Raw genomic sequence first — 27,385 nt, 5'->3', positions numbered from 1 at the left:
ATCCACATCTTTGTTCTAATCTGTATGCCATGTAACGATGCACTTTATGAAGGTTATTTCAGTGATACATGAAAAAAAATCAAATATATGCAGCTCTGTTATCATTCAAAGCTATCAGGATTACAACTTTTGATTTATAGAACTTAGATTTTAATCTGAGTGGTTAAGTTTAAAATCTTTGGTGATGGTAAACTGCCATGAAAATTTAAACCCTGGAATGATCTAGGGAAAATGGTCCCAGGGGAAACTCTAGTTGAAAACATTGGAATCCATCAGTGCTTATCAGTTTTTACATACTATTTGTGAAGAGCACAGGAACAGGCTATTCCAATATGCTGGACATCATGCAAGAAAGGTAGAATAATGCTTGGCTAAGCAGGGATCTTCATGTAGAGCTTAGGTGGAAAAAGAAAGCGTATGGTCACTGGAAATAAGATAGAGTGAGATGGGAGGAATACAGAGATTCTGTCTGTCACAGGGAGAAAATCTGTGTGGTCAAAGTTCAGTTAGAGATGAAGCCAGTCCATACTGCGGAGGCCACCAAAACAGGGTGTTTTAACAGCAAATGGAGGACCAGAGATAACATTCGTCCATTACTTGATGAGGTTGATCAGTTAACAATTAGGGTTTCAGACAAAGCTGAGAGGCCTTTTTCAGCCCTGTCTTCAACACCAGTGATGTGTCCTGGGATCCTCAGAGCCCCAATGTATAGGACAGTGTCTTTGATAATTTTAGACTCTGGCCCTGTCACCTGCTTCATTGTCTTCATCTGAAGGCTTTCAAGGACCTTAGCATCCTTATTATATTATGGAGCTCAGAACCACACAACATTCAACATGAGTTGAATACAGACTGGAACATGACCTGCTGGAGAGGAGCTCTGCAGAGAAGGACCTAGAGGACCTGGTGGACGACAGGTTGTCCATGAGCCAGCAGTGTGCCCTGTTGGCCAAAAAGGCCATTGGCCAGCTGGTCAGAGGAGGTGATCCTCCCCCTCTATGTTGTCCTGGTCAGGCCTCACCTGGAGTAGTGTTTCCAGTTTTGGGCTCCTCAGTACAAAAAAGACAGGAATCTGGAAAGAGTCCACGAAGATGGTAAAGGACCTGGAGCATCACTCTTATGAGGAAAGACTGAGGGTACCTAGGTCTGTTCAGCCTTGAGAAAAGAAAACTGAGAGGAAATACTATTAATGTCTGTATATATCTTAAATGTGGTAGTCAAAGGGACAAGGCCAACCTCTTTTCAGCAGTCTGTGGGGACAGGACAAGGGGAAATGGCCACAAACTGGAGCATAGGAAGTTCTGCACCAATGTGCAAAGGAATGTCTTCATAGTGAGACAGATAGAGCACTGGAACAGTCTGCTCAGGGAGGCTGTTGATTCTCCTTCTCTGGCGATATTCAAGACCAGCCTGGATGCCTACTGTGCAGCCTGTTCTAGGGAGCCTGCTTTGCGAGGGGGTTGGACTCAATGATCCCTTCCAACTCCTGCAATTCTGTGATTCTGTGAGGCTGTGCCTATGTGAATTGCTCAATTGTTAATTGGGATAATTGCCTCTTTTACATTTCTTCTAACAGGTTGAATATCTTGAATCTCTTAGTGTTTTATGCAGTTGTGTTTATATTGCAGAATAAATTTGGTCTACGGGACAATGTCAGGAGCTTTAAAATCATAGCAATCAACTAACTAGGATATGGGGTTAAAAACTTTTCATGTGTAGTTGTTAATAAGATGGAGGAATGTTTCAGCAGAGTGGATTGGAAGGGGGAGACATTTTACATTGCTTTGAAATGAATTGATAAAATATTCTGGCTTTGATAACTTTAGCTATAATGAAACTTCCATTTAGGGCATACATTTTACTTTTCAATAAATACTCCAAACTGTTACATTAAGATATGATTTCTGTTGTTTGTGGCAAATATTTCAATAACTTTCAATTGACACCTGAAAAAGTGGGTAAATGCTTAATAAAAAAAGCAGGCTTCATGAAAATACTGAAGAGGAATATATTTTCATACATCAAGGATGATTAACTTTGAAAAGTATTTTACAGAATTATGACTACAGCAATTTGTAGTTAAAGAAATACATTGCAACACTTTCAAGTATTTAGCTGTGCAGTTATCATTTCAGTAGACAAATATGTCTCAAATGAAACTTAACTGGAACAGAATGTGTTAAGGACAGGATGCTTGTAGCAAAAAAAAATAAAAAATAAAAAAATGGGTTTAGAGACTTCTGAAAATAGAAAGCAACAAAACAGTGGAGTGTGTCAGGTTTTGTCAATCTTTTCTGCTGACCCAATGACCTTGGGGAGGAACTGATCTCTCCTGAAGGCCCCTCACACAGCTGAACAAATGGATGAAGGAAATGAATGTTGGGGAGGGAACTGTAGGACCTGACAATTCACAGCTAAATGGATAAAGTATTAGGTTGAAAAGAGTTGGTGTTACCACATCCTCTATTCAGATTATGCCAGTTCTACATCTGATGCCAATGGCAGAGTTAACAGTACCTCTACTTCATGCAACTTGGTAAGAATCTGGTTTGGGATTGTTGTAGATGCTTTTGTTTAAGGCAGAAGGAAATGAACAAAACCTTACTTCAAGCTATCTTGCTTGAGAGAAGACAACGCTACTTTTATTTTGGACTAGAACACTTTGAAGGCTGCTGGCATAACATTTTATGCAGTATCTTCACAGTGGTTATCAAAGTGATTCTCCAGATATATTGTGTCAATAGCTAACTGATGGGCAGAGTTAAATATATTATCAGAAGCTCGGAAGTAATGGTGTCCATGTCATGCGTTTATGATTTTTGCTATCGGTATTCTGCATGAAAACATTATGTATTGCACTAGGAGTTAAAGACTTAATGCTCCAGATCCATGGATTGTTGGTATTTCTGGGTACCTGGTTCTCATAAGAGAACCCAGAAGACATTCACTGTTTAGTTTTCATTCTCCATTTAGAGAGAAAGATAAAACTGCTCACGTGTCTTGAGACTGCCTCTTGCATTTGGTGCTCCCTAGCCATCTAACCTTCAGCATTAGAGTAAGGCCTTTGGTTTTGGACATTCTCTCTCATTTATTTGATTTATTAGCTTAAATTCCAATTCTATTGTACTGTATTGTGTTGCATTCATCCTTGAATGGCCTGGGTTGAAAAGGACCTCAAAGATCATCTAGTTTCAACCACAGGCAGAGTTGCCAAGCACTAGACCAGGCTGCCCAGAGCTACATCCAGCCTGGGGTGGGGGGGGGGGGGGGGGGATTCTCCTCAGTGCTTACAAATAACAAATAAGTGGGTGTCTTAAAAAAACAACCTGAACGCTAGAATGTGACAAACAACTTATTTACTTTGAGGGTGACAGAGTAGTGGAAGAAAATGTCCAGAAAAGTTATAGAATTTCCTTCTCTGGAGATATTCAGGATCCACCAGAATGCCTTCCTGTGCAACTTGTTGTAGGGAACTTGCTTTACCAGGAGTGTTGGACTAGGTGATGTTCAGAGGTCCCTTCCAACCCCTACAGTTCTGTAATACTGTGCTCCTATTACAATTCAAGTAGGAAAACCAGTTAGTGGTCCTCAAACAATTGCTTCCTATGCATGAGAGCTGGCAGAACGTGTTACGGGGAGTCACTTATACAGAAAGAAATCTGGCAGTTGTATCTATTTTCAAGATGCATCTCTGTTGCTGCAGCCAATTTTCTCTACCAGCTATTTCAGGGTCCTTGGAATATTGGCAAAAATAGTGAAAAATGTTGCATCTGCTGCACTTAAAAATTCTTAAAGGGTGGGGGACTAAGTACGTACCTGTAGACAGTTCCATTTGATACTGCTAACGATCCTAGATTACATACTATAGGAATAATACTCGTTTGTGAAGAACTACTGTTGTAAAGTTGATTACTCTTTCCATTTATTCAGGCTTTTTTTTTCTTCCCTATAGTATTTGCAGTTCATGATTAAAAAGATTTTAAAACAAAAGTTAGACTTATGGACTTGTCTCAAACAGATGAAATGCTTCTTATTTCTGGCTGTGTTCTTATTGAGAAGATGAAACATTCACACACATTTTGGGTAGAAAGGGTCATTTTGCTTTTTCGTATTGACAAACCTCAGAAGTTATACAGAAGTCACTCTGCTTGTGTTCTATTAATCAACACACAATAAAAGAAAAACTAACAAATTGAGCCTTTTTTTGATATTAACACAGTAAGACCCTTAGAGAGATGACTCTCCAAATTGGGCAGGATCTCTGTTATGTTATTCTTGTAAATTCATTCCCTCTCTACATTTTTTAATTTTTTTTTTTAAGCTTACCTTTGTTAGAAGTCATTACTTCTGCAATATGCAGATTTGTTCAGAACATGCTTAAAACAGTCTGTTGTTTTTATACTGGTCAGGTTTAAAGTCGTTTGAATGGAGAGACTGTTTTTCTTTTTGACTTTAGAAGTCAGTAAATAGATTTCATTGCAGAGGGAAGCTTGTAATTTATTGTATTTGTGATGAACACCTTGAGGTCCATCAGTGCTGTTGTCTTTTTTAAGAGTCATCTTTTAAGAACACAGGAGTATACAGTTCAAGTAAGTCAAGAGAGCAGAAAGAAGGCTTGGCTGAGCAGAGCCTAGACAGAAAAGGAAAGCATGCAGACACTATAGAAGTAAAGTCAAATGACGCAGGAGGGCTAAAGCAATACTGTTTGCCATTGTACAGAGAAAATCTGTGTGTCCAAAACTCAGCTAGAACTGAAGCTAGAGGTCACCAAAAGGAATGCTGATGTATTTTAAGAATCAAAGGAGGACGAGAGATGATACTGCTCTATTAGTTGGTGAATCACGTCAAAATATGGTCTGTGGGAATATTAAGTTCTCAGCCAACTTGGAACTTGTGAGAGATTTGCTGCCGCAGCTGGAAGAGTGTAAGTCTATGGGGCTCAATGGGCTTCATCCGAGGTTACTCCAAGAGCTTTCAGATGTCCTTGCAAGACTTCTCTCAAATATTTTTCAACAGTCTCGGCAATCTGGAGGACTGAGTGGACTGGAAGCTGACAAATGTTGCAATATTTGAGCAGGGCAAGAAAGAAGATGTTGTTTGCTGAAGGCCTGTCAGTCTCATTGTAGTGCCTAGTGAAATTAGAGAGTTTACTCTGGGATTTACTGGAAAGCACCTAAAAGATTGTGCAGTCTTTTCTTGCAGCCAACATAGGTTTGTTACAACCTGTGGGTTCATGTTTAACAAACATAATCTCATTTTATGACAGTGTTAACTGGTTGTCTAAGGGAAGCCAGTTGACATCATCTTTCTGGATTCTGGCAAAGCTTTGAATATTCCTCTTAACAAAAGATCCAGTCTACAGCTAGACAAAAGCATAGTACAATGAGTGAACAGCTGACAAGCGGGTCAGATATTTCAGTGAGTGACCTGGATGCAGGGTTTGAACTTATGCTAATTTTGTGGGTGACATTAACTTGTGAGAAGTTGTCATCTCCCTTGAGAATGAAGAGGCTTTGCAGAGAGATCTTGACAAACCAGAAGGCCGGGTCATTAATAATGGCATGAAGTTTAGCAAGAGCAAGTGCTGGATTCCGCACTAGGTACAGGCCAAGCCTGAATGGATCTATACAGACAAAGGGATGAGATGCTATGAGAACAGTTCTGCAGAGAGAGATCTGGAGTTCTGTTAGATGACAGGTTAAATGTGAGCCAGCAGTGTGAGCCCAGGCAGCCCAAAGGGCCAGCTGTACCCTGGAGTGTACCCAGGGGTTGTCCTGCTCTGGTCTGTACTGTATGATCTCACTTCCAACATTGGGCAGGGTTATATAAGGAGGACATGAAGCTGCTTTGAACGTCACAATATAAGGAGGATGTAAAGCTACTAGAGCTGGGTGTGCATTCTTGGTCAAATGGAGAGGTTGTAAAATATTGGAGGCTTTCCTATGTGACTTCCATCTACGAGAAGGGTTGTAAGGAGGATTTGGAGAACTACAGGCCTGTTGGCCTGACAGTGCCACTAAAGGTACTGAGCAGATCATCTTGAGTGAGATCATATGGCATGTGTGTGACAACCAGGGGTTCAGGCCCAGCCGGCACAGATTCATGGAAGGCAGGTCCTTCTTGACCAACCCTATCTACATGGTGGATGTGGGAAAGGCTGTTGACATATTTTACCTGCAGTTCAGCAGTGCTCTTGACATTGCCTCCCACTGTATTCTCAAAAAACTGGCAATCTATTGGCTTTACTGGTATTCTCTTCACTGTGTAAAGAACTGTCTGGATGGCTAGGCCTGGCCCAGAGAATGGTGGTGAATGGAGTTATATCCAGCTGGTAACCAGTCAAGAGTGGCATTCTTCAGGGGTCATTACTGGGCCTATCCTGTTCAGAATCTTTACTGATGACCTGGATGAGGGGATTGAGTGCACCCTCATCAGTAAGTCTGCAAATGACACAAAGCTGAGAGAAAGTGATGATCTTTATGGGGTAGGAAGGCCCTACAGAGGGATCTGGACAGGCAGGGAAGCTGGGCTGAGCCCAATGGGATGATGTTCAACAAGATCAAGAGCTGGGTCCTGCACTTTGGTTACAGGCAACACTGCAGGCTTTGGGCAGAATGGCTGGAAGACTGTGTAGAGGAAACAGACCTGGGGGTACTGGTTGATGCTGGGCTGGACTTGTATCAGTAAACAGACCTAACTGGCCACTTAAACCCAGATATTTTCTCTTTCTTCTTTTAAGTTGAATATTATTTTCTGTCTACCTTTTTATATTGCAAATATGGAAGAATAAATTTTCCATTAAAAAATCCTGATTGGGATCTTCATTTTAATTATGTTTTGTGCATTTAAAGAAAATGTTGTAAATGTGAGTCTACAAGAACGACTCTCATTTCTGCAATATGCTTACATTTAAATATGAAAAAGGTTTGTGTCTAAATAAGTGATTCTGTGATTCTAAATACGTTGAAAATATTGTTTGAAGTATAGAATAATAAGATCGTGTCCTACATTAAAGCATTTTATCAGGAAAAGGAATGTAATAACATTTAACAGAGCTCTGCAAAAATATAGGAATAATAAATTGGGAGTGAAAAGGAAGTTTATAGTAACCTTCAGGGCATCATGAATTTCAAAAGGAAATCTGAGCTCAGAAGTTTGCTTCCTGATTAGAGGCAATGCTTTCCATTTTGACCTATAGTGTAGAAATCTATTACTTTCATACTTCACCTCTGCATAGCACACAGACATTATTTAATGTTACTCTTGCGGCATGAAAACTGGATAGCCAAGGCTGTGTAAACCAGGAAGAAATATTTTTGCTTTACTTTTTCTAGTATTTCTATAGAAGCCTGCCATTCCTCCCTGTTGATGACTTTTTTTTTTTTTTTTTTTTTTAAGTCGCATATTTTGTTGCTTAATACTATATTATGTGAATGTACCAAGATTGTAACTGTTTGATCATCAGAGAAAAGTCAAAGAGAAATATTGTATTTAGGAAATAAATGGGAAAACAATTGTTCTAGAAACATGCTAAAATTGTGTTTAATTTCATGGTGCATATGCTTGTTATAAAGCTACCATTGTTCAATTAGTATGCTCCACAGTTTGCAGGGAAATAATGTTTTTAACTAAAATTGAAATTGGAAATTCTACTTTACATTGGAGTAAAGGATTGGCGTGTCCCAAACCTTATAATGATCTCCATAACCAGGAAATCATTAGTTAAGACTAAAAACCACATTGACACATACAAATAAAAAGAGAAATAACTAATCTCGATCCCTTCCTTGAGTGGAAAAATGCAATATCAGTTAGTTTCAACAAATCAATAGCTGCGATCCCAAATGTAAATAAGCCAATTTTCAGTACTTGCTTATTCTCTTTTCTTATGTCATTTAAGGGTTAGCTGTGCATACAGTTAGGAAGCTACAACCAATACTTCAGTAACACTGGCTAGAAATTTATCTAGGTCTTCCACACTGAAATAGGAGAACTTTCTGTTGTGACATGGTAGGAAGGATATGATAAAAATAAAAACCAGCTAGCCTTCTACTGCTATAAAAGCAGACTTCCTCTGTATCAATTTACATTATTTTGCTGTTAATAGGTATGAGCGTAACTAACGAAATGACTGTATATATCCACACAGGAATTGCTGTATGGGTTATATGTATTACATTAGCTCTGATATTGTAGGAAACAAAGTATTTTATTCTATAATAGTAGATTGTGTCCAAATTCATGCTCATTCGTTGAACAAAATTATACTGAAACATTGTTTTCTTTTTCCTTCCTGCACATGTTCTGATGTGAAAAGATCATTAAAGAGTGTAATAATGTTAACAGAGTAAAGCTTACTGTTAATGTTCTTAATTTTTTAGTGTAGGCTCTATGTAGTTAGTCATATGTCTATGTGAAAAACAGTACTTCTAAGTAGGTTAAATGTAAGATTTCTGAAGATTTAAATGGCATCATATCAACGATTACCGGAGCAACAAACTAACAATAAAATGGATGTAAAATTTATAAGAAAGTTGCTATGTCTTACCTAAGTAGATAAGCATTTCTTACAAGTAAATTACAGTCCGTTCTTTCTATCTTTTATCTACTACAAGACTTGCTCAAGCATGCCTTTGATCTTCTCAGTATAGGTGTAGTGATTTGCTGCTAGAAATCTTGAAAGTATACTTCACTGGTGCACATTTTTCACTCTTCCCTGCCCCTTGCTTTGTTCTCCTTAAAAGCTGTGTGAGTAGTGTACTAATCAGTGTACTGACTCAGTCAAGTAAGATCTAGTGATGCAACTGTTACAAGGGACTTAGCTTGAAGTTGCCTCATTTCACTCTCATATAGGTTTATTTTGTTATTCCTAGGTGAAATAAGTTAGTACTATGAAACTTTCTAAGGTTAGATTTTCCTTTTCTCTCATGAAAAGAATGATTTATTTTCCTAAGGGGCTATATGTAGTTACAGAGCTGTAATTCAGCTTCTGATAGTGAACAGGAAAATGAAGAGCTTGATATTTGCAATATTTATTTTGCTTTCATTCCTATAAATTCATTGTGTCACCTGACTCTTGAAGTTTCTCAGGTACTTTTTTCTTGCATTGTTAAACATGTGACAAAGCCAAGTATGAGGCACTGGTTTAAAAGAATTAGGCCAGACTCTCCCACATGTACTGTAACTCATTAATCTGTGATTAATTAATGAAAATTAATGAAATAATAAACTACTATGAATACTGTATTGTAGTTAGAGGAAATAAACATTAGATATCTCTGCAGTTCTCAATGTTCAAAGCTGCAAATTGGCTTGACATGCAGATCTTTAATATTAGTATTGGAAAGCAGAAGTAATAGATTGCTAACAAGTCAGAAAAAAAAAGATATTTTACCTGAATAGCACATTTCAGTTAATTGTAGTTCTGCAAAAGTACATGGTACATGATGTAAACCTCTGTAAGCAGTACTAAGATTGATTTGGATCTGCCTCCTCTGAATCTTATGTGTTTGGATAATAAATCAAGGCAGAAGCATCCTGGCTGTCTCACAAAAATAACTTCAGTCAGTTCAGACTCATCAGCAGTAAGTGTTTTTGGCAGCTCTAACCATCAGAATTTAAAGCAACCCAACAAGCCAGTGACCTCACCTTAAATAGAGATGAAATTGTATGAACCTGTTGTATTGTTCCTTTACAATGTAAAGGAAGAGAATGCAAGAAGATTTACATTCTCATCCTGTTCTCTGCTTTTACTCTAGGGTTTTTGTTTATCTGTTACTGTTTTATTCAATGCAGCTGAGACCAGTTATCTCCCCCGTGATTTCTGAGGTCAAATCATAGGTTAGATATGTATTACAAATAATCCTCTGAGATAATTTTTTCAGATATAAGTTAAAACATTGCCAAGAAAAGAAGAAGCTGTTCCATTGCAGATGTTAATAAATGAAACAGAAATGGAGCACTATATATGCTGCTTACTTAGAATTTCTGAGAAGTATACAAGAAACAGGAAAAAAATGTAGGAGAGTTTGAGCTGTGATTTTAAAACTCATAGTGCTACTGCTTTGCATAGTTCCTATATGTTGTGCAAGCTTCTGAGAAAAGAGTGGACATAATGCTATTTAAAAAAGAAACAAAACAAAAATAACCAGTTATTCAGAGCTCCTGACATAAACATGTTTCCTTTAGATAGTAAAGGAAGGGTAATTTTGTAGAAAACTCCTCTTATCAGTTCACAGAGTTACAAGGGTCCTCCAGACATTACAAGGGACCTCCAGACATCATTGAGTCCATCCCCAAAGTTAAGACTTCTCATTGTCTCTATGCTTATCTGGCTGTTCTTTTAAAACTGCAATTGTATCGTCAGTTTTGGATGAGATCTTAAAGCCAGTGAAAAAAGTACGGTCTGTTTCTGTTTAGTTATTTTGAAAAAGGCAGCATCCTTCATGAGGACTATTTTATTCTAATTTGCTTTCCCACCCCAACTGAATTGCAAACATCCTTTTGTGAAAGATGAAGCTTTTAGTGTAATGATGGCTAAATATAAGTAGCATGCTATGATGAATATGAAACAAATCCTTTGGACAAAAATGTGTTTTCGTCTCCCATAGGAGTGTAAATTAGTAGGCTGTAAGGTCATGCTGCCACTACCATCTTTGGAAAATGATAACAGTTTTTGCAAAACTCCTTTCTTAGCATCAGAAAAATGATCTGCACCTAGTGGTCAGTTTTCCTACTAAATTCAGAAGCAGTGGCAAGTGGAATAGCCATTGTGGAAGGGAGTAGGTGATTTAGTTGAATTAATAATTTTAAATAAATGAATAAAACCAACAACTTATGCAAATGTTTTGAGTAGCTGTGTGCTTAAGATTTGCTTTTTATCAGATATACCACTGCCACCATCTTTCACAAACGGCGGGTAAAAGCAAAGGATACTTAACTATGAAGTTTGTGCTTCTTGGTTGGCACTAAATCTGAAAATTATTTTTGGTCTCTTTCATTTCTCAGACTGCTTGAGTACTATGATTTCTTTGTCATTAGGAACATGCTAACTATAAATGAGATGATTATCAGAAATACATATTTCTCGTACAGAAAAGCATAGCAGCATGATCCAGTGTAGCTCTTTCCTGCATAATAAAATGTCAATTTCTATAAGCAACACACTCATAGAGACTGTTAAAAACTAAGGTTTTCCATTTAAAGAAATTGTACAGAGGTAGTTCAGAAGGAAATAATTATATCTACAAAAATCATTAATTCTAGGAAATGGTGGCAATTAACTGGGCCAATAAGGTACTTTTTTGTTATAAATTGATTCAGTTCTATGTCTTTCTCTCCCCACCAAAATTTATCAATATAAAAACAAATTAACAATAATAGTTAACTCTCATCTCATAGTTTCACTGTAACACATACATTGCTCAGTCAAGTTCTTTTTGTAGAGCTCTAGTTCTTTTATGTAATGGGGATAGTCTTCATTTGAGAATGACCTAAAAGCTCAGGGAAGCTCTTAAGTATCTCAGTACCTGCTTTTTTGACTTCTTAAGTTTCGTAAGGAATTAATGTTTCTGAAGGTTAATATTTAGATACAAAAAGGTATTTTGTCCCAAGTAAAAGAGACAAAATGAATCAAAGCCAAACTAAGAAAATGGAATTTTAAAAATATGTATACTATTAGGAGACGTCATGGTCTTACATATTCTCTTCAGGTGTTTCAGTGATGTTCATTGATGACAGATGTGAGGTATATACTGTCAATTATTTAGGAACAACAGTAAAGATTTCATTTTAAGATAGTTTTATATATGTAACTGAAGTCTTTTCAGGTAGATTCTCTTTGAGTTGACCTCAAAGTTTTAATTTATACTGGTCATCCACAGTTTATAGGTCTTGTTTCTGTAGCATGGGATTTCTAGGTTATAAGCAATTTTTTACTTTATTTCTTTTTCCAAAATCATGTCATCTTCATTGAAAGTCAATATATTTGGAAATCTCTGTAGGCCAAATTCAAACCCAGTGTTTTCTTACTGTATTTTCTACTGATTTTTAATCTGTCACTCTGATCTTCTGTGATGAGGGACAGCTCTAATAGAAAAAACTGCAGGTCACCTTGTGAATGGATAGAGGGAGCATGAGTACTGTATAACCCTGGAAATTGCAAAACCCATATTCTGCTTGAAATATCCCTGGGTACTCTGTGCCTACATGTACTGCTACAGCAAATTCATGTACCCTATTTGTCCCAGTTTACTAACAGAAGAATTAAAGCCATAATGTATATTCTTCACTGAGTGCTCTTTATCATGCAAGTATTGAATATTCCTTAAAGGTTTAGAAAAGAAGATTCTTTAAAAACTGCGAAAATGAGTGCTAAGTAATTGTACAGCATTCCAAAGTATGAGTAAACTAAACAGAACGTAACTGATCCTAATTCTCCACTTGGAATTCTCCTATAGTGAGTGTGTTCTCCAAGGTCCAATATGATTTCTGTAAAAATCACATTTAATTTTATGAGATGTCTGATGCTGTAGAAGAATAATGAACTGTTTTTCTCCTCTTTTGGGCAGTTTTGGCATGAACCATGATGGAATAGGAAATTCCTGTGGGACCAAAGGTCATGAAGCAGCAAAACTAATGGCAGCTCATATTACAGCAAACACCAATCCTTTCTCTTGGTCAGCCTGCAGTCGGGATTATATCACCAGTTTTTTAGAGTAAGTAATCTGTCAAGAAAAATCATGAGTTATTAGAAAAATTCACACCTTTCAGAATAAATACTTAGTAAAGATACAGTGGCTGGCTCTAATGATTTATGTTTTTAGAATGTAAAAGCAGAAATATGACAAGTCAGTGAAGAATTACATTGTAGAGCCCTTTTCCTGTGTGTTGGCAAAAGCTTCTAATATTTTTCCCTCTTCTTGGTGTTAAGTATTAATCTATTCAAACATTTTAAAGTGCTGATCATATTTCCTTAATTAATCTCAATGTGAGAAATAGGGGAAAGGAGAATTTGTTAGGGAGTAAAAGGAAGTAATTTTTTGTTTGAATAAATGTGTAACGTGAGGAAATGCAGGGGAAGGGAACAAGGTTCAAGCCCTTTTCCTTGTTCTCCCATTCATGTGTTTTTTTATGTAGTCTTGTGGTTTTTCTGTGTTCATTGGCAACTTTCATGAAAATAATCAGAGTTGAAGCTGTCATAGATTTTTATATCAATATCTTTAAACCATGCTAGTCTATACTTCTGTGGTGATTTTTGTCCAGAAATAGATTCCTACCAAGAATTTTACTTCTGCATAAAAAAGTTAAATAATCAAAATACATTAGTATAAAAAATGTGTTCATTCTATACATGATGCATAATGAACCCACTGTGTGTAGGTAACCTTCAAAAATCAGGCATAGAACTGTGAGTTCACTGAGAGCAGGTTAAGGATAGTTTATAAAAAGTATATGAGACAGTGGATTCGAGGGAGCAAATAGAAGGTGACTGGTAGATGCAGTGTCATCAGTGAAATTATTTTTTAAGAAATAAAAGTTGTTCAGTAATTCAGTCACTGTGTTTTAAGAGATGGGCTAGTAGTCTAGCCATTGGATTTCTAAAAACAAAATGCATTTCTCCTTTTTTGGGGATGATAATTCAAAATAATCTGTTTTCTAAGAACTCCATCCAGACAAATAACATTTTCTTGAGTTGGTTCAAATGTACCTACTCTCGCAAGTACAAGATCACTGAATTATACAGAAGATGTGTTTGAGCTCCCTGTACATATAATGAACATAATCAAATATGGTGGCATTTGGGGTTGTTGAGAGGAAAATACTTGGTTTTGGTTACTATATCAGGTTAAGGTGATGAGTATCAACTCACTGAACAATACACCCACTTTTATGTGTTAAGTATTTAAATGAGTGTCTAGACTAAATCACGCTGAATGAATCATCTCACACATATGTGTAATCCATATTTCTCACAATATAAGTTATTTTCTGAGGAGATATGTATTAATTAAACACTAGCAGTATGAAAAAAATATACAAGATTATAGTTCTTTAGCTTTGCCAATCATATCTGTTAATTCAGTTGCTCACTGTGGTACTCCTTCTAGTATATTATATAGCCAAACTTCAGCTATTAGAAAGAACAGGATTTTTGCATCTCTTCTATGAGATTAATTCACAGTCCAATAATCCTGACTATATTTCAGGTATTTTCACACAATCACAGAATCACAGAATTGTAGGGACTGGAAGGGACCTCTAGAGATCATTGAGTCCAACCCCCCTGCAAAGCAGGCCCCTTACAGCAGGCTGCACATGTAGGCATGCAGGTGGGTCTCGAATATCTCAAGAAGAGAATCCACAACATCCCCTGAGCAGCCTGTTCCAGTGCTCCATCACCATCACACTGACGAAGTTCTTATGCACATCTATGTGGAGCCTCCTATGCTCCAGCTTCCTATGCTTCCTATGCTTTCTTGAAGTACTGGGGATTGTCTCTTACTATCACATTTTTACTGTTTACAGTCTTACCTTCAGTTTGCCACTCTTTTAAACTCCATTTTGAATTCATAATTATTTTGACAGTGATTTCTGAATTGATGAAAAAGTTTCACAGGTAGCTAAGTTATTTTTTCTTATGTGCTTAGAGAGGGAAACACATGATAAATTCTGTGGCTTGTATTATGCTTCAAATATAATAGCACTGAACATTTTTCATAGTTTCAAATTTCATTCTGAACAACCGTTCATGTTTCTTTACTTGATACCTCTGTTTATACAGCGATCATTCAGTTTTTTGCTATGTTTGTTAAAAAATTCAGCTTGTGCCTCCCTACTCTGTTTAAATGGTTTTATTTATTTCCTTTACCCTTTGCATCTCTGATATTCTTTTCCGTGCCATTGAAGCACAGTGAAGTTTCTTTAAGTTTCTAATATTTTAAGCCTGTGAGATGCCACTGAAATTGTACTTACAGTATTATACAGGGAGAATTATACTGTAGTGAATCTGTTCCTGTTCTAAGCTGTCTGGGTTTTCTGTAATACTTCACTGTCACTGTCATTGTTTTCGATTTTAATTGAATTAGAATCACCTGTATATTTCATAAAAAGCATTATTGAAGATACTAGATGAATGATATTCAGGGCAAAAATTGATGTAGCATCTCCAATAATAAATTATCACCTGTAATATTTTATTTTAATAAAACAGAATGTAGGTGTTATTTTATCAAAGCCACGTTGAGTAAACATTCTTTCGTGTACTTTAATTACAAATAGATTTTCCACTTGGGTTGGATATTATGTTTCAAAGAGCCAAAGCGAGCATCTTCTTTGTCTACTTTTTTTGCAGTCTGTCTTTTTAAAAGTCAGATTTCTCAAACATGATTAGTTTGTTATAAATCTGTGCTTCTTCTTGTTTGTGGTTTTAATATCCTAGAAATGAATTAATGCTTATTAAGATTTTTGTTTCCAGTCCCTCCCCTAAATTTACCCATCACCCTGATGACAGCAGGGAAGTGTTAAGGTATATACTTATGTATAGGACAACTGTCAGAAACCTAGCTTGCTTATTTTTTACTCCCTCACACCTTTCCTTGACGCAGAACAGTCTCAGTAGCAGATGCATTTCATTTTCAGGTAATGATCAGTGAGCAAGAAGCAGAGAAAAATACTGAGATTCATGTAGTAGCACTTCCCTGACTACCCCCGTAATAGCTGAACAGTCTGCATCCAGACCAGAAAAATTATTCTATTTTTGTTTTTTCCTAATTTCTCTTCAAAACTCAGCAGGAGATGAGGAAAGGTGATTCAGAGGTTTAGAGGCAAGGCCTCAAAAGGCACTGTCATCTCTGTCTGCATGTGTTCATTCCACACAGATTTTCTACTCTGTCTCCTTTTTTTCAATTTTTCATCAAAAATGGGAAAACATCTGCAACCAGAACCAGTAGATAACAGAAAAGGGTGAGAAGTGTTTTTGTTTGTTTGTTTTGTTTTTGTTTTCCTGTACTCAGTGAGTATTGGATTCACTTAGTAGTGTTTTACAAGAAAAATAGAGCATGGAGGAATGAAATATGAACATACTCAATTAGAAATGTGAGGTTGTGAGTCTGTATGGTAAAACACATTTTAGGTTCATTGTTATGGGTCTCCATAAAAGTTGAAGCAGAATAGTCATGGCACCAGGACAATGCAGCTGGAATACATTTATCTAGAAGCTCAATAACTGTTCACAGTATTGTGTGGTAAGGTAGATTAACGTGCATCTAGTAGTTCACTGGCTTGGGCTAATGCTTTGCAACTACACAGTTTTGTATGGTTGTTTTTTTTTTTTTTGTTTTGTTTTTTTTTTGTAGTGTTGATACCACGCTTCCTCATCAGGCAGAAGCATTTTGAGACAGAAGTCATCATGGTGACTTTGAAAGTAGTCTCAATGTTACCTTCTTTCTCAAGACTTCCTAAAATCTGTGTCTGGATACAAATTTTCCAGACTGAGGGCACTGAGGAATAGCCATTAAGTATTAAAAGTTGTCAATTCAGCCAGACTCTGGTTGAGAAAAGAGTTTACTTTGTGAGACAGCCAGATAGAGGGTGAATGTGACTTCATAGGAATGAAGTCAAAGCAAAGCTGTATGTGTTGCTAATAGGTCTATCAAAACTCCCAAGAATGATGACCTGATAGCCCAGGCTTTGAACTGGCCAATGAGAACCATCTTAATGGGGAAAACGTTTCTTCTAGCAGGTAATAGCTGCTGGCTGTAAGCTTTGTATTAAAGTGAAGGACTGGATTTAATTTATCACCTGAATTGTTTATGCGTGCTTTACAGTGGATTTAAATTTCATTAAACTTTTTATAGAATTAAATGAAAGAAGGACTCAGGAAGATTTGAAGAGTGAGAGAGCAGTGTTACAAAACAAAGGTTCCTGTGAGAGATGTAGAAACTGTTAAAATCTGTTCACTAAAAAATGAACTAACCCTAAAAATTTTGCCTGTGATTGAAAACCAGTTGGTAAAACTTCATCGAGTGCAGCATATATATATACTCAATGCAAGTTTTCTTTTATCCAGTCTTTATTTGTCTAGGGCAGAGCCATGCACATCCCAAGATTTAAGAAAGAGAACTTTCTTCTTCATTTCATTATTCAGTTACTTTTATGGTTAGTAATAACATAATCTGCTTGATTTCTGGAGTCATTAGTCTCTAGTTGTTTAATCTTGTCAGTGTCAGATAGAACGTTTAACAAGAAGTCATGTTGCCAGCTCAGTCTTTCAAAGGCAGAATTGTCTTTGAAGAAGAATCTAAAGTCTTTTAACTATTTGAACAAGTAAGATCTAACACAGGATATTATTGGAGAGTCTCTAGAATTGCCATACAGCAGGATTTAGCTTTCAGAGACTAGACCTTTCTAACTCTGGAAATGAGCCAAAAATACTTTAGTGCAAAGAAGCTCTTAGAGTTGATGTAAAAAATCTTCCACTGTCTGTATTCAGGCATCATCTGGCCAAGAATCTCAGACATACAGGTGGATATGCGTGATAAATACAAGGTACTTTTCCTTAATATGCCTTGTGTACTTTCTATGACAGATATGCTACTACTCCAGGGGACTAGTTTAGTAAGATAAGGTCACATTAATAGTATCAAAATTCCATCTCTTTCTGTACCAATAAATGTAGTAAAATTTCATCCATTATTATCTGTTGACCTATAATTTGGATTATAATCTACCTCTTTTTTCTTTTAAAGATTAGAAGACTTTCTTGCTGACAAGTAAGGATCAAAAAGGATATGTCCATAATTATTTTAGATCTGAAGTCTTCAAAAGTCAGTATTTTGCCTAAAAGGTTGCACAGTTAAAAAGAAGAAAACCAGTTTTTGCAATCAGTGGCTTGCAGTATGTTCCTGAGTATTGACTTTGTCCTCTTGTTTGTATTTTATTAATTTAAGTAAATTTTAAAGGGCAGAATTAATTGCAGATTCCTACAGAATGTCTGATGTAATGAAAATAGAACAAATTGGATAATTGTCTGTAGTATAGTGTCTCTCAAATTCTCCAGGATGGATACCAGTAGATTTTGGTAGGTAAATGATTTTGATAGATGGCTCAGTAGGTTTTTCCTAATGTGGGTGCTGGGCAATTATCAGAAGAAAAGAATGCTTGGGAACGTAGCATGGAGGGAAATATGTGTTAAAGAAATAACAAATTATTTACTAAGAGACAAAAAAGAAAATGAGCATCAGTAGAACACTGTGCAAAACTGAATTGTAATTGCTATGCAATGGCTAATCAGCCATAGAGCTAGCCTTATGTAAAAGATAGAAAAAAAGTAGAACATATCATGAGAGAGTCTTGTAAATCCACATCAATATCTGAATTTCTCCAAAGTTCAACAATGTTTGCATTTAGTAATCCTATTTTATCTCATTTTTAATTTTAAACATAACACTCTGAATCATATAATCATTACTTATGCCCTAATTGTACAAATATTTAGGTGTTATTATCTGTAGATTATTGAGCAGTTTGAAGAGTTTATTCATTAATGTCAGGTTAAGCAATTTTTGTAGCCCATATATCCTAGTACTCTTTAAAAATCAGTTTTTACTTAGGGAAAATATATAGTATATATGAAATAAGTCTTTTGAAAGGAGCCAAATGTTATTTATAGGCATATAAATAATTCATATTTTTATAGCTATGTATACATATAAATGTACAGTTCATACTTAAGTTATTTTAGTGTTGGTATTTTCCATGTTTTTATGAGAAATTTTCTAACATGATTAAAGAAGATATTATGCATACTATCTATAAGTTTATTTATATAATTGTTTATCTTTAATAGTTAAAATACTTAGAAGGAATCTTCTAATATGTGCTTGCATTATATGCTGTATTATTATGAATAAGTTAACTCTCTAACATCTCAAACTCGTTTTCTGTGCCAGAGTATCCAGTTCGGGATATTTTCCTCAGCCATTCGTACAGTTCTAATGTACTGTGTATGTCCCTGAGATATGTGAGAATACATGGTCTAATATAAGCATGAACCCAAAAGGGTCTACATTGTTGTTTTTTCTGTTTTCTTTCTTATCAGCCTTGCATAAAAAGTGATGTCTGCAGAGACTGTCACTGTTAATTTCTAAAGATTTTAGCGTTGAGTCCCTTGTCTCTCATTTTGATCAGTTAGTTTGGGATTGTGAGCTTTTAAAGAAACGTGTATCCTTTCTGAAAGAAATAAGATTAATTTTCTAGCCCTCATTTTCTATTGTAGTACAAATTACATTTTGAACTGCATTATAGGTTATTTTACTTGTGTTTCTTGACATATTATACTGGAATACTTTTGTTAACAACAGTGAAAGCATGAAGATTTTCAGTTTTATAATGGAAAATAGTCCTAATGGGCTCCATATAAACTCAAGAAATTAACTTAGGAAAACAAGGAAGTCCTTGAGTTTTTTGTTGTTGTTGTTGTTGTTGTTTTTGTTTTTTGTTTTTGTTTTTTTTTTTAACTTTATATGCAGTTTCTATGTAAGGTAAAATCACAAGCAGTGCAACTGATGGTGAGTAGAAATAGTTATATCTGCAGGAATTAAGGTATTTAAAAGTCCTTGTCATTCCCATCGTATCTTTTTTCTACATCTACACATACAGCATTTCAGTTTAGGTTCCCACACTAATTTTGTAACATCAGTTTTTTCAAGTACTTTGAGAGCAATAATAAAACTGAAGCAGAAGGAAAGAGAAATTAATATTCAACCTGACAGAAGTAGCTTATGAGTGTATTACTACTTACCAGACCTTGCTTTTTTAGTAATAGAGCTCGTTTTTGTTATGATTAAAATGCTGTCTTCAGAGAATGTCACAATTCTGTCCCAGTTCAGCCCAGTTCCATGACTAATGGGGAAGGGGAGCCCACAGGTCCGTGCCCTGGAAAAGGGGGAAAGTAGGAAGAGAAAAGGTAGGAAAATGGTCCTAAAAACAAAATAGTGTCAACAAACTAAGGGAGAAATCTGATTTACTAGATATGATACAGAATGTGAGATAATACAATACAAAATAATTGAAATTAAAGCTAGTAAATGAGAGGGAATGTCCAAAAAACAGGGATTACTGTAATGCTGGAGGTCAGATGGTTAGGGAACACACACTGCAGTGATGAGCAGAAAAAGAGTGGATAACAGTCTTGTGACTCCCAGTCAGTTTCATCTTTCCCTGTGAATGGAAAATGGAAACGGAATACTGAAGTATTATGGGAGCTGTAGTTCTAATTCTTTTCTGAAAAAAGTACTTGGAACTATAAGCAATCCACAGACAGGAGCATTAGCTCTTTAACTCCCCCTGCACTACATGATGTTATGATGTGGAATATTGATAACAGAAATCATGAAACCACAACAGAGAACAACAGGCATACTTCTGTATTTTCTACAAGAATTTGGCTTACTTTGTAGGAAGTTAATATTAAATCTTTCACAATTATGAGTTTTATACAGTAGATGTAGAGACGTTTTTATGGTTTCAGTAGATTTAATGGTTAAGATTTTAATCCATGATATAATCTTTGCAGGGACCTTTGTCTGTGGCCAAAGGTAATGATAAGATTTTAAATGCTTGTCTTTTTACAGGATTACACCTTACATACCAAACTCTGCACTATTTGAATCTGTGGAGATATTCTTTCATATGTAATGTCAAGTGTTAAGATTCCCATGGCTTGTTTAAACAAGTCAGTATCTGCAGTTTGGTTTGGACGATACATAATGCTTGGATTGTTTTTGATTTTTTTCCATATTGGAATTATTAGCATGTACTCCTAATACACACAGTATACAACACTGAAATGCTTCGGATTTAGAAGAACCTACGATAGTTTCTCAGCTTCAGCCAAATGCATGTACTTGTAGTAATTAAAACGGGAGCAAAGGGACAAGTATGTTACTTTTTAATGCTAGAATCACATATTTAATATTTTAAGTCCATATTTAATATTTTTGGGTGAAGGGAAGGACTTTATGCCTTGGTTTGGGTTGGGGGGAGTGCAGGTGAATCATATGGAATTTATTGGGATGAGAACCAGAATATCTTTTTAATTATTATTATTTAGTTTATTATTGAATTGGTTGCTGTTTATTCAGATGTGCCAGTGGTTGTTTGTTTTTTGGTTTTTCCACAATGTCTGCTCTTGTATACTGAGGAAATGAATAAAATAGGGTTAAAATGAGGTAATTACCGGTATGGTTAAAGGGGCCTTTTTGTTTTTATCTGCAGATGAAAGAAGTAGAAAATTGGAGATCTTCACAAAACAGTGTAGAATACTCACTATTGAAATTATGTTCCTTTGGCAAGGTGCATGGAAAAGATTTGAAAAAAACCCATAAGTGCTGGCAAAATCTGTAGGAATGTCGGAAAAAAAATTGGAAGTGTTGGCATAAGAATTCTTTAAAAATCCTCACTTATTCACATGTGAATGAGAGTAAAAAAGCATCTGTCCTCTTTTGTGCTCACTGACTAAATAAAACTGAATAATTATATTTAGTGAAGTATAAAGTATTCTAAACAAAAGAACTCTGTCTGCCTTTGGCTTTCTTTATTATTTGTTCCACTACACTAAAATATTGTGGTTGAGTATGGGCATACATTGAAAAAAGGCAGTGACTATAAAAGAACATGAAAGTTTTGAAAGAAGGTTATCTTAGTTAAATGCAATGGAAAAGATCTTTGGATCTATACACATTCTTTTACTCATGCAAGTACAGGTAAATTCTAAGATCCTGAACAATTTTTATCACTGTAACTATTTCTTCTCTCACATGGAGGAGTAATAATGGATGTTAAGGTCCTAGTTCTCTGGACATTTAGTCATGTTAAAATTTAAATGTGTTTTATATAAACCAGTTAAGCTGCTTGTATCTGCTATGTTTTAAAGTACTTGCCTGTTTGAATGATCAGGAGGATCATTAAGAATTATAAACTTAATTTATTTGCTTAATTTGTTTATTTTTCTTTCCGTGACCAAATGTAGCTGTTCGTAAATGAAAACAAATAAGAACCTTTAAACAGAATTGAAAATCAGTCTTGAGTGGCTCAGTAATTACCATATTTTTTGAAAGGATAATATATGACCTAAATAAGCATTTTTGTTAAATATTTTGAAAAAATATTTTAATCTCTTAATTCCCCCTAATTACTTTTTTTTTCTTTTTCTTTCTTTCTTTTTTTTTTTTTCCCCATGGGTGCACCATTTTATTGTTGTTTTTTTTTTTTTTCCTGAAATCATACTTGTTTCACACCCAGAGCTGCTAAAAGTAAGAGCTAGATACATTATATCATTGCTGTGATTTACAGTCAGTAGAATTCCTAATTCCTTGGTCCTTTATGTTGAACAGTTCGGGCCGTGGTACTTGCCTTGATAATGAGCCTCCCAAGCGTGACTTTCTTTATCCAGCTGTGGCCCCAGGTCAGGTGTATGATGCTGATGAACAATGTCGCTTCCAGTATGGAGCAACATCCCGCCAGTGTAAATATGGGGTAAGAAGTCTTAATCCTTACGCTGAGTGTTTTGCTTAGACATTTGTATATATTCTTTTATAGCATAAATTTTTAGTTAGATGCACTGGAGAGTTATGAATTCCCAACAGTGTTCTATCTGATAATATCACATATAAGCAAAGAATACATTTTAATCTTTATGCTGCATCTTTTGCTTGAGTCATTTGTGTATGTATTTTACACCCAGATGTGTGTGTAACAGTGAGCTGAAGAAGTGTTCTTCAATATTAGGATAGAAAGGAGCCCAGAACATTTGATCCTGCTCCTTTTAAAGCGTACTACATAAGTTTCACTGATTTCAGTTAAATGGGATCACGTTCATGCTCTATTAGCCTTGGAATATGAAATCTGTTTTGTTGACTTTAACGTTTCAGTTGAAAGCTACATTTTGAAGTTACATTTGTGTTTGTATTGATTTGTCAGATCTGCTTTATTTTTTTGCTGACAATGAGTTTGTTGTTTCTCACGTTGTTCAGAGCTCTTTTTGAAGAGAAGAATAATTGGTTATGGGAAAAGAGTAACATGAAGCTAGACTGAATAGCATATTGAATGGCTAAGTACTAGCAAAGCTTTTGCTGCAAGTACCAGTGTGCAGTACTGAAGGTAAAGAAATTTACAGTAGTAGTGAAAACCTGCATACTTAATATTTTAGGGCATTCTGCAATACAGTTAGAAGTACACTTTAAAGAAAATATTGCAGCCCATAATATGTAGTAAAATGATGCACTCTGTTATACTTACTTTTAAATAATCCACTGACAGTAAATTAAAAAAATCTTAAATGCTTTAAAAATACAGAGCTTTACTAATATTTTAATTATTGATTGTTCAAATAAAACAACTGTAATCATGAAATTTACTCTGTTTACTTCTCTAAAGGCTAGCTTCAAAGAAAGTCCATTAAAAGGATATTAAATAACCCTTGGCTGATAAATACGTTATTTTTCTTGGGATGCCTCTTTGGTAGATAGCTTTGTGCAGAGGATTTTAAAAGCTGTATATAGCTGGCTGACTAGCTTGCAGGGTCTTCTGTTACTGATGCTCATCAAATCTGTCTTGGGCTATATTGTGCCTCTGTAAGTTCTCACTTTCCACCACTGTTCTCTAAGGGACTTGTTTTCTGTCACTAGATCTAAGTTTTTTAATCCTTCTTCTTACAAATTCTTATACATACTCTTTATTTTCAGGCTAAGGAAATCTGTAGGCATTTAACTTGCTATATATAGTACACCCTTTAGAGAGACATTGCATTTGAAAATGCAGACAATTAGAAGTACTGGAAGTGTAGGTAATTACAGGCTCTATGAAGTCTGCTTTCATTTTTTTTTTTTTTTTTTAAATAGAGTTTTGTGAAGGGATTCTCCATACTTTGAAAAAAGATTGAAACTGAACTGAAGCAATGGTTAGAAGAGGTGAAGTGTTCATGTGACATCACTAGCCCTCTGAACTGGTGTAGTGTACTGCATGCTGTCAGTGAGCATGACTTACGAGAGTCTCAGAAAAAAACAAAATCCTATTTGTAATAGTAGAATTTAAACATACGTATTTCTACGTTAGAATATTTCAGAAGCCTGGTAATATCCAGAAATACTATCTGCCATAGCTGAATTTTCTGAAAATGCCATCATTATGATTAAACAGATTTGAAGTAATGACATTGAAGGGAAAGAACACAGATGGAAAATATTCACACCAGAAAAACATTTTCTTAAGAATGAGTATTTAGAACTGAGGTGTGGAACTGGATGGCAATACCAGGGAAAGTTAAGTTGAATTTTCTCCTCTACACTTTCAATATCAGAAGTGAGCAGTCAGTACTTTGAATGCTTCTTTTTGAAATAATACTCACATAATGCTATAAACAGTTCATGGATCTCAGTCTAACGAACATGAAACTATAAATTGAAAAACACAATAACGATGCTTAACTAATAGTGTATCTGATTGATATAATGACTTTTTTTTTCCTAGTGGTCAGCCCTTTCTTATTGAAATGCCTACTAAAAAAGGAAGAGGTATAGCAAATTTTCCAGGAAAGATGTTTAGTGGCACAGAAAGAAATAAATTCTAAAACAAAAAGAGTTCCAGAGAAAAATTGTTGCTGTTTCCTCTTGCTCGTTTTTTTTTAAACTAATTTATTATAGCAAGACGTGACAAGAGAAACTGTCAAACTCTCAAGTCAAAAGAATTAAAATTCTCATTTGGGCTCTGATATAAGAGTCAGGATGGTTTTTAGTGATTTAGAAAATATTCATGGTCTTTGAAATTCTGTTCTTATGTATGTCTTCTTAACCTCTAGAGAAACTACCTCTTTTTGACCATATAGATTTGATGATGATCTGTATTCTTTGCTTTTTTTCCCCTGTATTTCCACATCCAGTTCATTGTGTGTTGATTCTGTTTGTTGCTTTTGTTCATAAATAAAGTTCTAATTCAGAAAAGCTTTTCTTCATTTAAATACATGAAGGTTTCTCTCTCACTTTGGAATGTCAGGTGTTTGAAGAGGTGTTTCAGTTATTTAGTGTTAAAAACTCAGTTACTGAAGGGACCATAAGACTGCTTTTCTGTGTGTGTTTACTGACAAGGAGTTCTGCAAAGGAGAAATAGACCTAATGGAACTCTCAGTTATGAGCAACACTCTTCCAGCAAAAGTATTGCAGCTGTTGATCAGATTTTCTTACATTGTTCAGCACATTGTCAGGCAAAAATTCAGAGAGCGGTTTTAGCATATTTATTGTTTCCAAATAGATAGCAATTTTCTAATGTCAAATTTGCATTGTTGTTTATGATTTCAAACAATCTATGATACAGAAGCATTTTTATATAAATTAATTCGAGAAATAGGTAGTTTGAGTAAAGAACTGAGAGGTGATGTGATGATACTTAAAGATATTTAGGCTGCTACAAATATAATGGCTCCTTTTTTATTATTTTGCCTTATGATGTCAGATGTGGGTGTTGGTGGTATGCAGTAGAGACTGACTACCGGACAGTATTCTGTTGGCTTTATTTGCTGTGTGACAGATGGCAACAGAGAGGCAGTATGACAAAGTGATGTCTGACATGGAAGTGTGTGCAGAGTGAAGGTGTGCCATTGAGTTCCTCCATGTGGAAAACTTGTTGACATTCATTGATGCCTGCTGACAAACCACATTCTGGATGGTGATATGCAGTTCTCACACCATGAAATGAAGTGCATCTTGATCAAGTCATCCAAGGAGCTATAGATGGATCTGAATATCAGCTTTAATGCATTGGAAATGATGGTGGCAGTGTTGAAGTATCACAGAATTTGTGCCAGATGGGTGCCATGAGTACCCACGCAGGAATAAAAAGAACTCTGCATGCAAATTTGTCAGGATCTGTAGAACCAACAAGATGCTGAAGATTTCATTTTCCTTGATAACACCAGTACTGGTGATGATACATGGTGTCACCACTCCAAGCCAGAGTCAAAATGGCACTTCATGCAGTGGTGACACGTGAATTCCATGGCTGAAAAAAAAGTTCAATATGTAGCTGTCAGGGGGTAAAGAGATGCACACTGTGTTTTGGGGTAGAAAGGAGGTGATTCTTCTTGATTTCCTGGAACCTGAATGAGCCACTGATTCTGACTGCTACATCATGATGCAGACTATGTTGAAGAATTGAACTTCCAGAGTGAGGCCATAGAACATGACAACCTTTCTATTACAATGCAATAACATCAGGCCCTGTACCATGGGGCCATATCACAGTCTTAGCTGGACTGTCCTAACACACCCACGTTATAGTCTGGATTTGGTATCTTCTGACTTTGATCTGTTCAGGCCATTTAAAGGTGGATTACATGGGCAACATTTTCTTAGCAATAGTGCCATCATAGCATCCGTGAAACAGTAGGACATCTCCACTGGGGCAGATTCTTATAAGTACAGCATGCAGATTCTTGTTCTTTGTGAAAATACATAGCTAATGGTGGTGACTGTGTTGTAAAGAGTGTTTTGTATATAAGAATTTTCTCTATGAAAGAGCATTATTGTTCTCTTCATATCCATTGTGGTTTTGATGTAAAAAAATAGAAGGCATTACTTTTGGAGTGACCTATGTGCTTCATTCTTAAGATAGACTTTGAGATACAGGAGAGTCCCAAATGTTTGATTTTCAGTGAGCTATATTATATTGATGGAAATTTCACTGTATGCTACTGGTGTCTGGCTTTTACCTAAAGCTGATGCAGCTTTCACATATCTTATTAGTTGCAGTGTTGTGGAGATTTTGAGGGTATTAAGAGGAATGCAAGTTTCCCCAGGGTGATGCAGTGTGAATTCTCCTCTCCTGACTGTGAAGTATGGTTCAGTTATCCTGTACTCTGTGTCCCACATGTCATGGTAGTTCAGAAACATATTCAATAATTTTTTTCAAAGGAGTGTAAAGAGAACTTTTGTTGACTCCTTACCTTCTTCACGTTTGTGCATCTGCATAGTTGGTTCTTGGCTGTCTCTGAGTTAGCTCAGGAAGGAATTCCAGTCTTGACTTTAAATGTCTCTGTTTTATGAGTTTAAATAATATCTGCAATATGCCTGACTGTAACTTGCAGATTTTGTGGTTCATAATAATGTTTTGCTTTGGAGCTGGTCTCCACATTTTTAGGACAGGAGCTAAAACCTCATATATTTTAATAGCAGTTAATATTTTATGCATGTGATTGATTTTGCTGTGGTGCATTTTATGATCTGAGAAGCTCTTGGGTGCTAGCATGAATTTCAGAGATAGTGCTTAACAATTCTCTGGTAAATTTTTTCCATTTTATCCTTTTCCACCTTCATTGGTGTCATTAAGTATGTGG

At 35.8% G+C, this 27,385-nt stretch overlaps 1 protein-coding gene across 12 annotated transcripts in view; it reads left to right on the top strand.

The window, feature by feature from the left end:
- ADAMTS6 (ADAM metallopeptidase with thrombospondin type 1 motif 6) overlaps nt 1–27,385 on the top strand; it is a 145,395-nt gene that overhangs the window by 56,482 nt on the left and 61,528 nt on the right. For 11 of the 12 annotated variants that reach the window (XR_014939183.1, XR_004305532.2, XR_014939182.1 and 8 more), the window contains 2 exons: nt 12,570–12,716; nt 22,395–22,536. Coding sequence is in view for 8 of the 12 variants with exons in the window: in XM_085528325.1 (XP_085384451.1) it covers nt 12,570–12,716; nt 22,395–22,536 (289 nt within the window). In the remaining 4 variants the exon portion in view is untranslated. The remainder of the gene's footprint in view (nt 1–12,569; nt 12,717–22,394; nt 22,537–27,385) is intronic. The other variant, XM_085528327.1, reaches the window with a different exon arrangement.

Source organism: Coturnix japonica, chromosome Z, assembly GCF_054131305.1.
Source record: "Coturnix japonica strain WE chromosome Z, WE-NBRP24, whole genome shotgun sequence".
In the NCBI taxonomy this organism is placed as follows: domain Eukaryota; kingdom Metazoa; phylum Chordata; class Aves; order Galliformes; family Phasianidae; genus Coturnix; species Coturnix japonica.
Note: the sequence above shows the minus strand (reverse complement) of the source record. Positions and strands in the feature narration are given on the sequence as shown.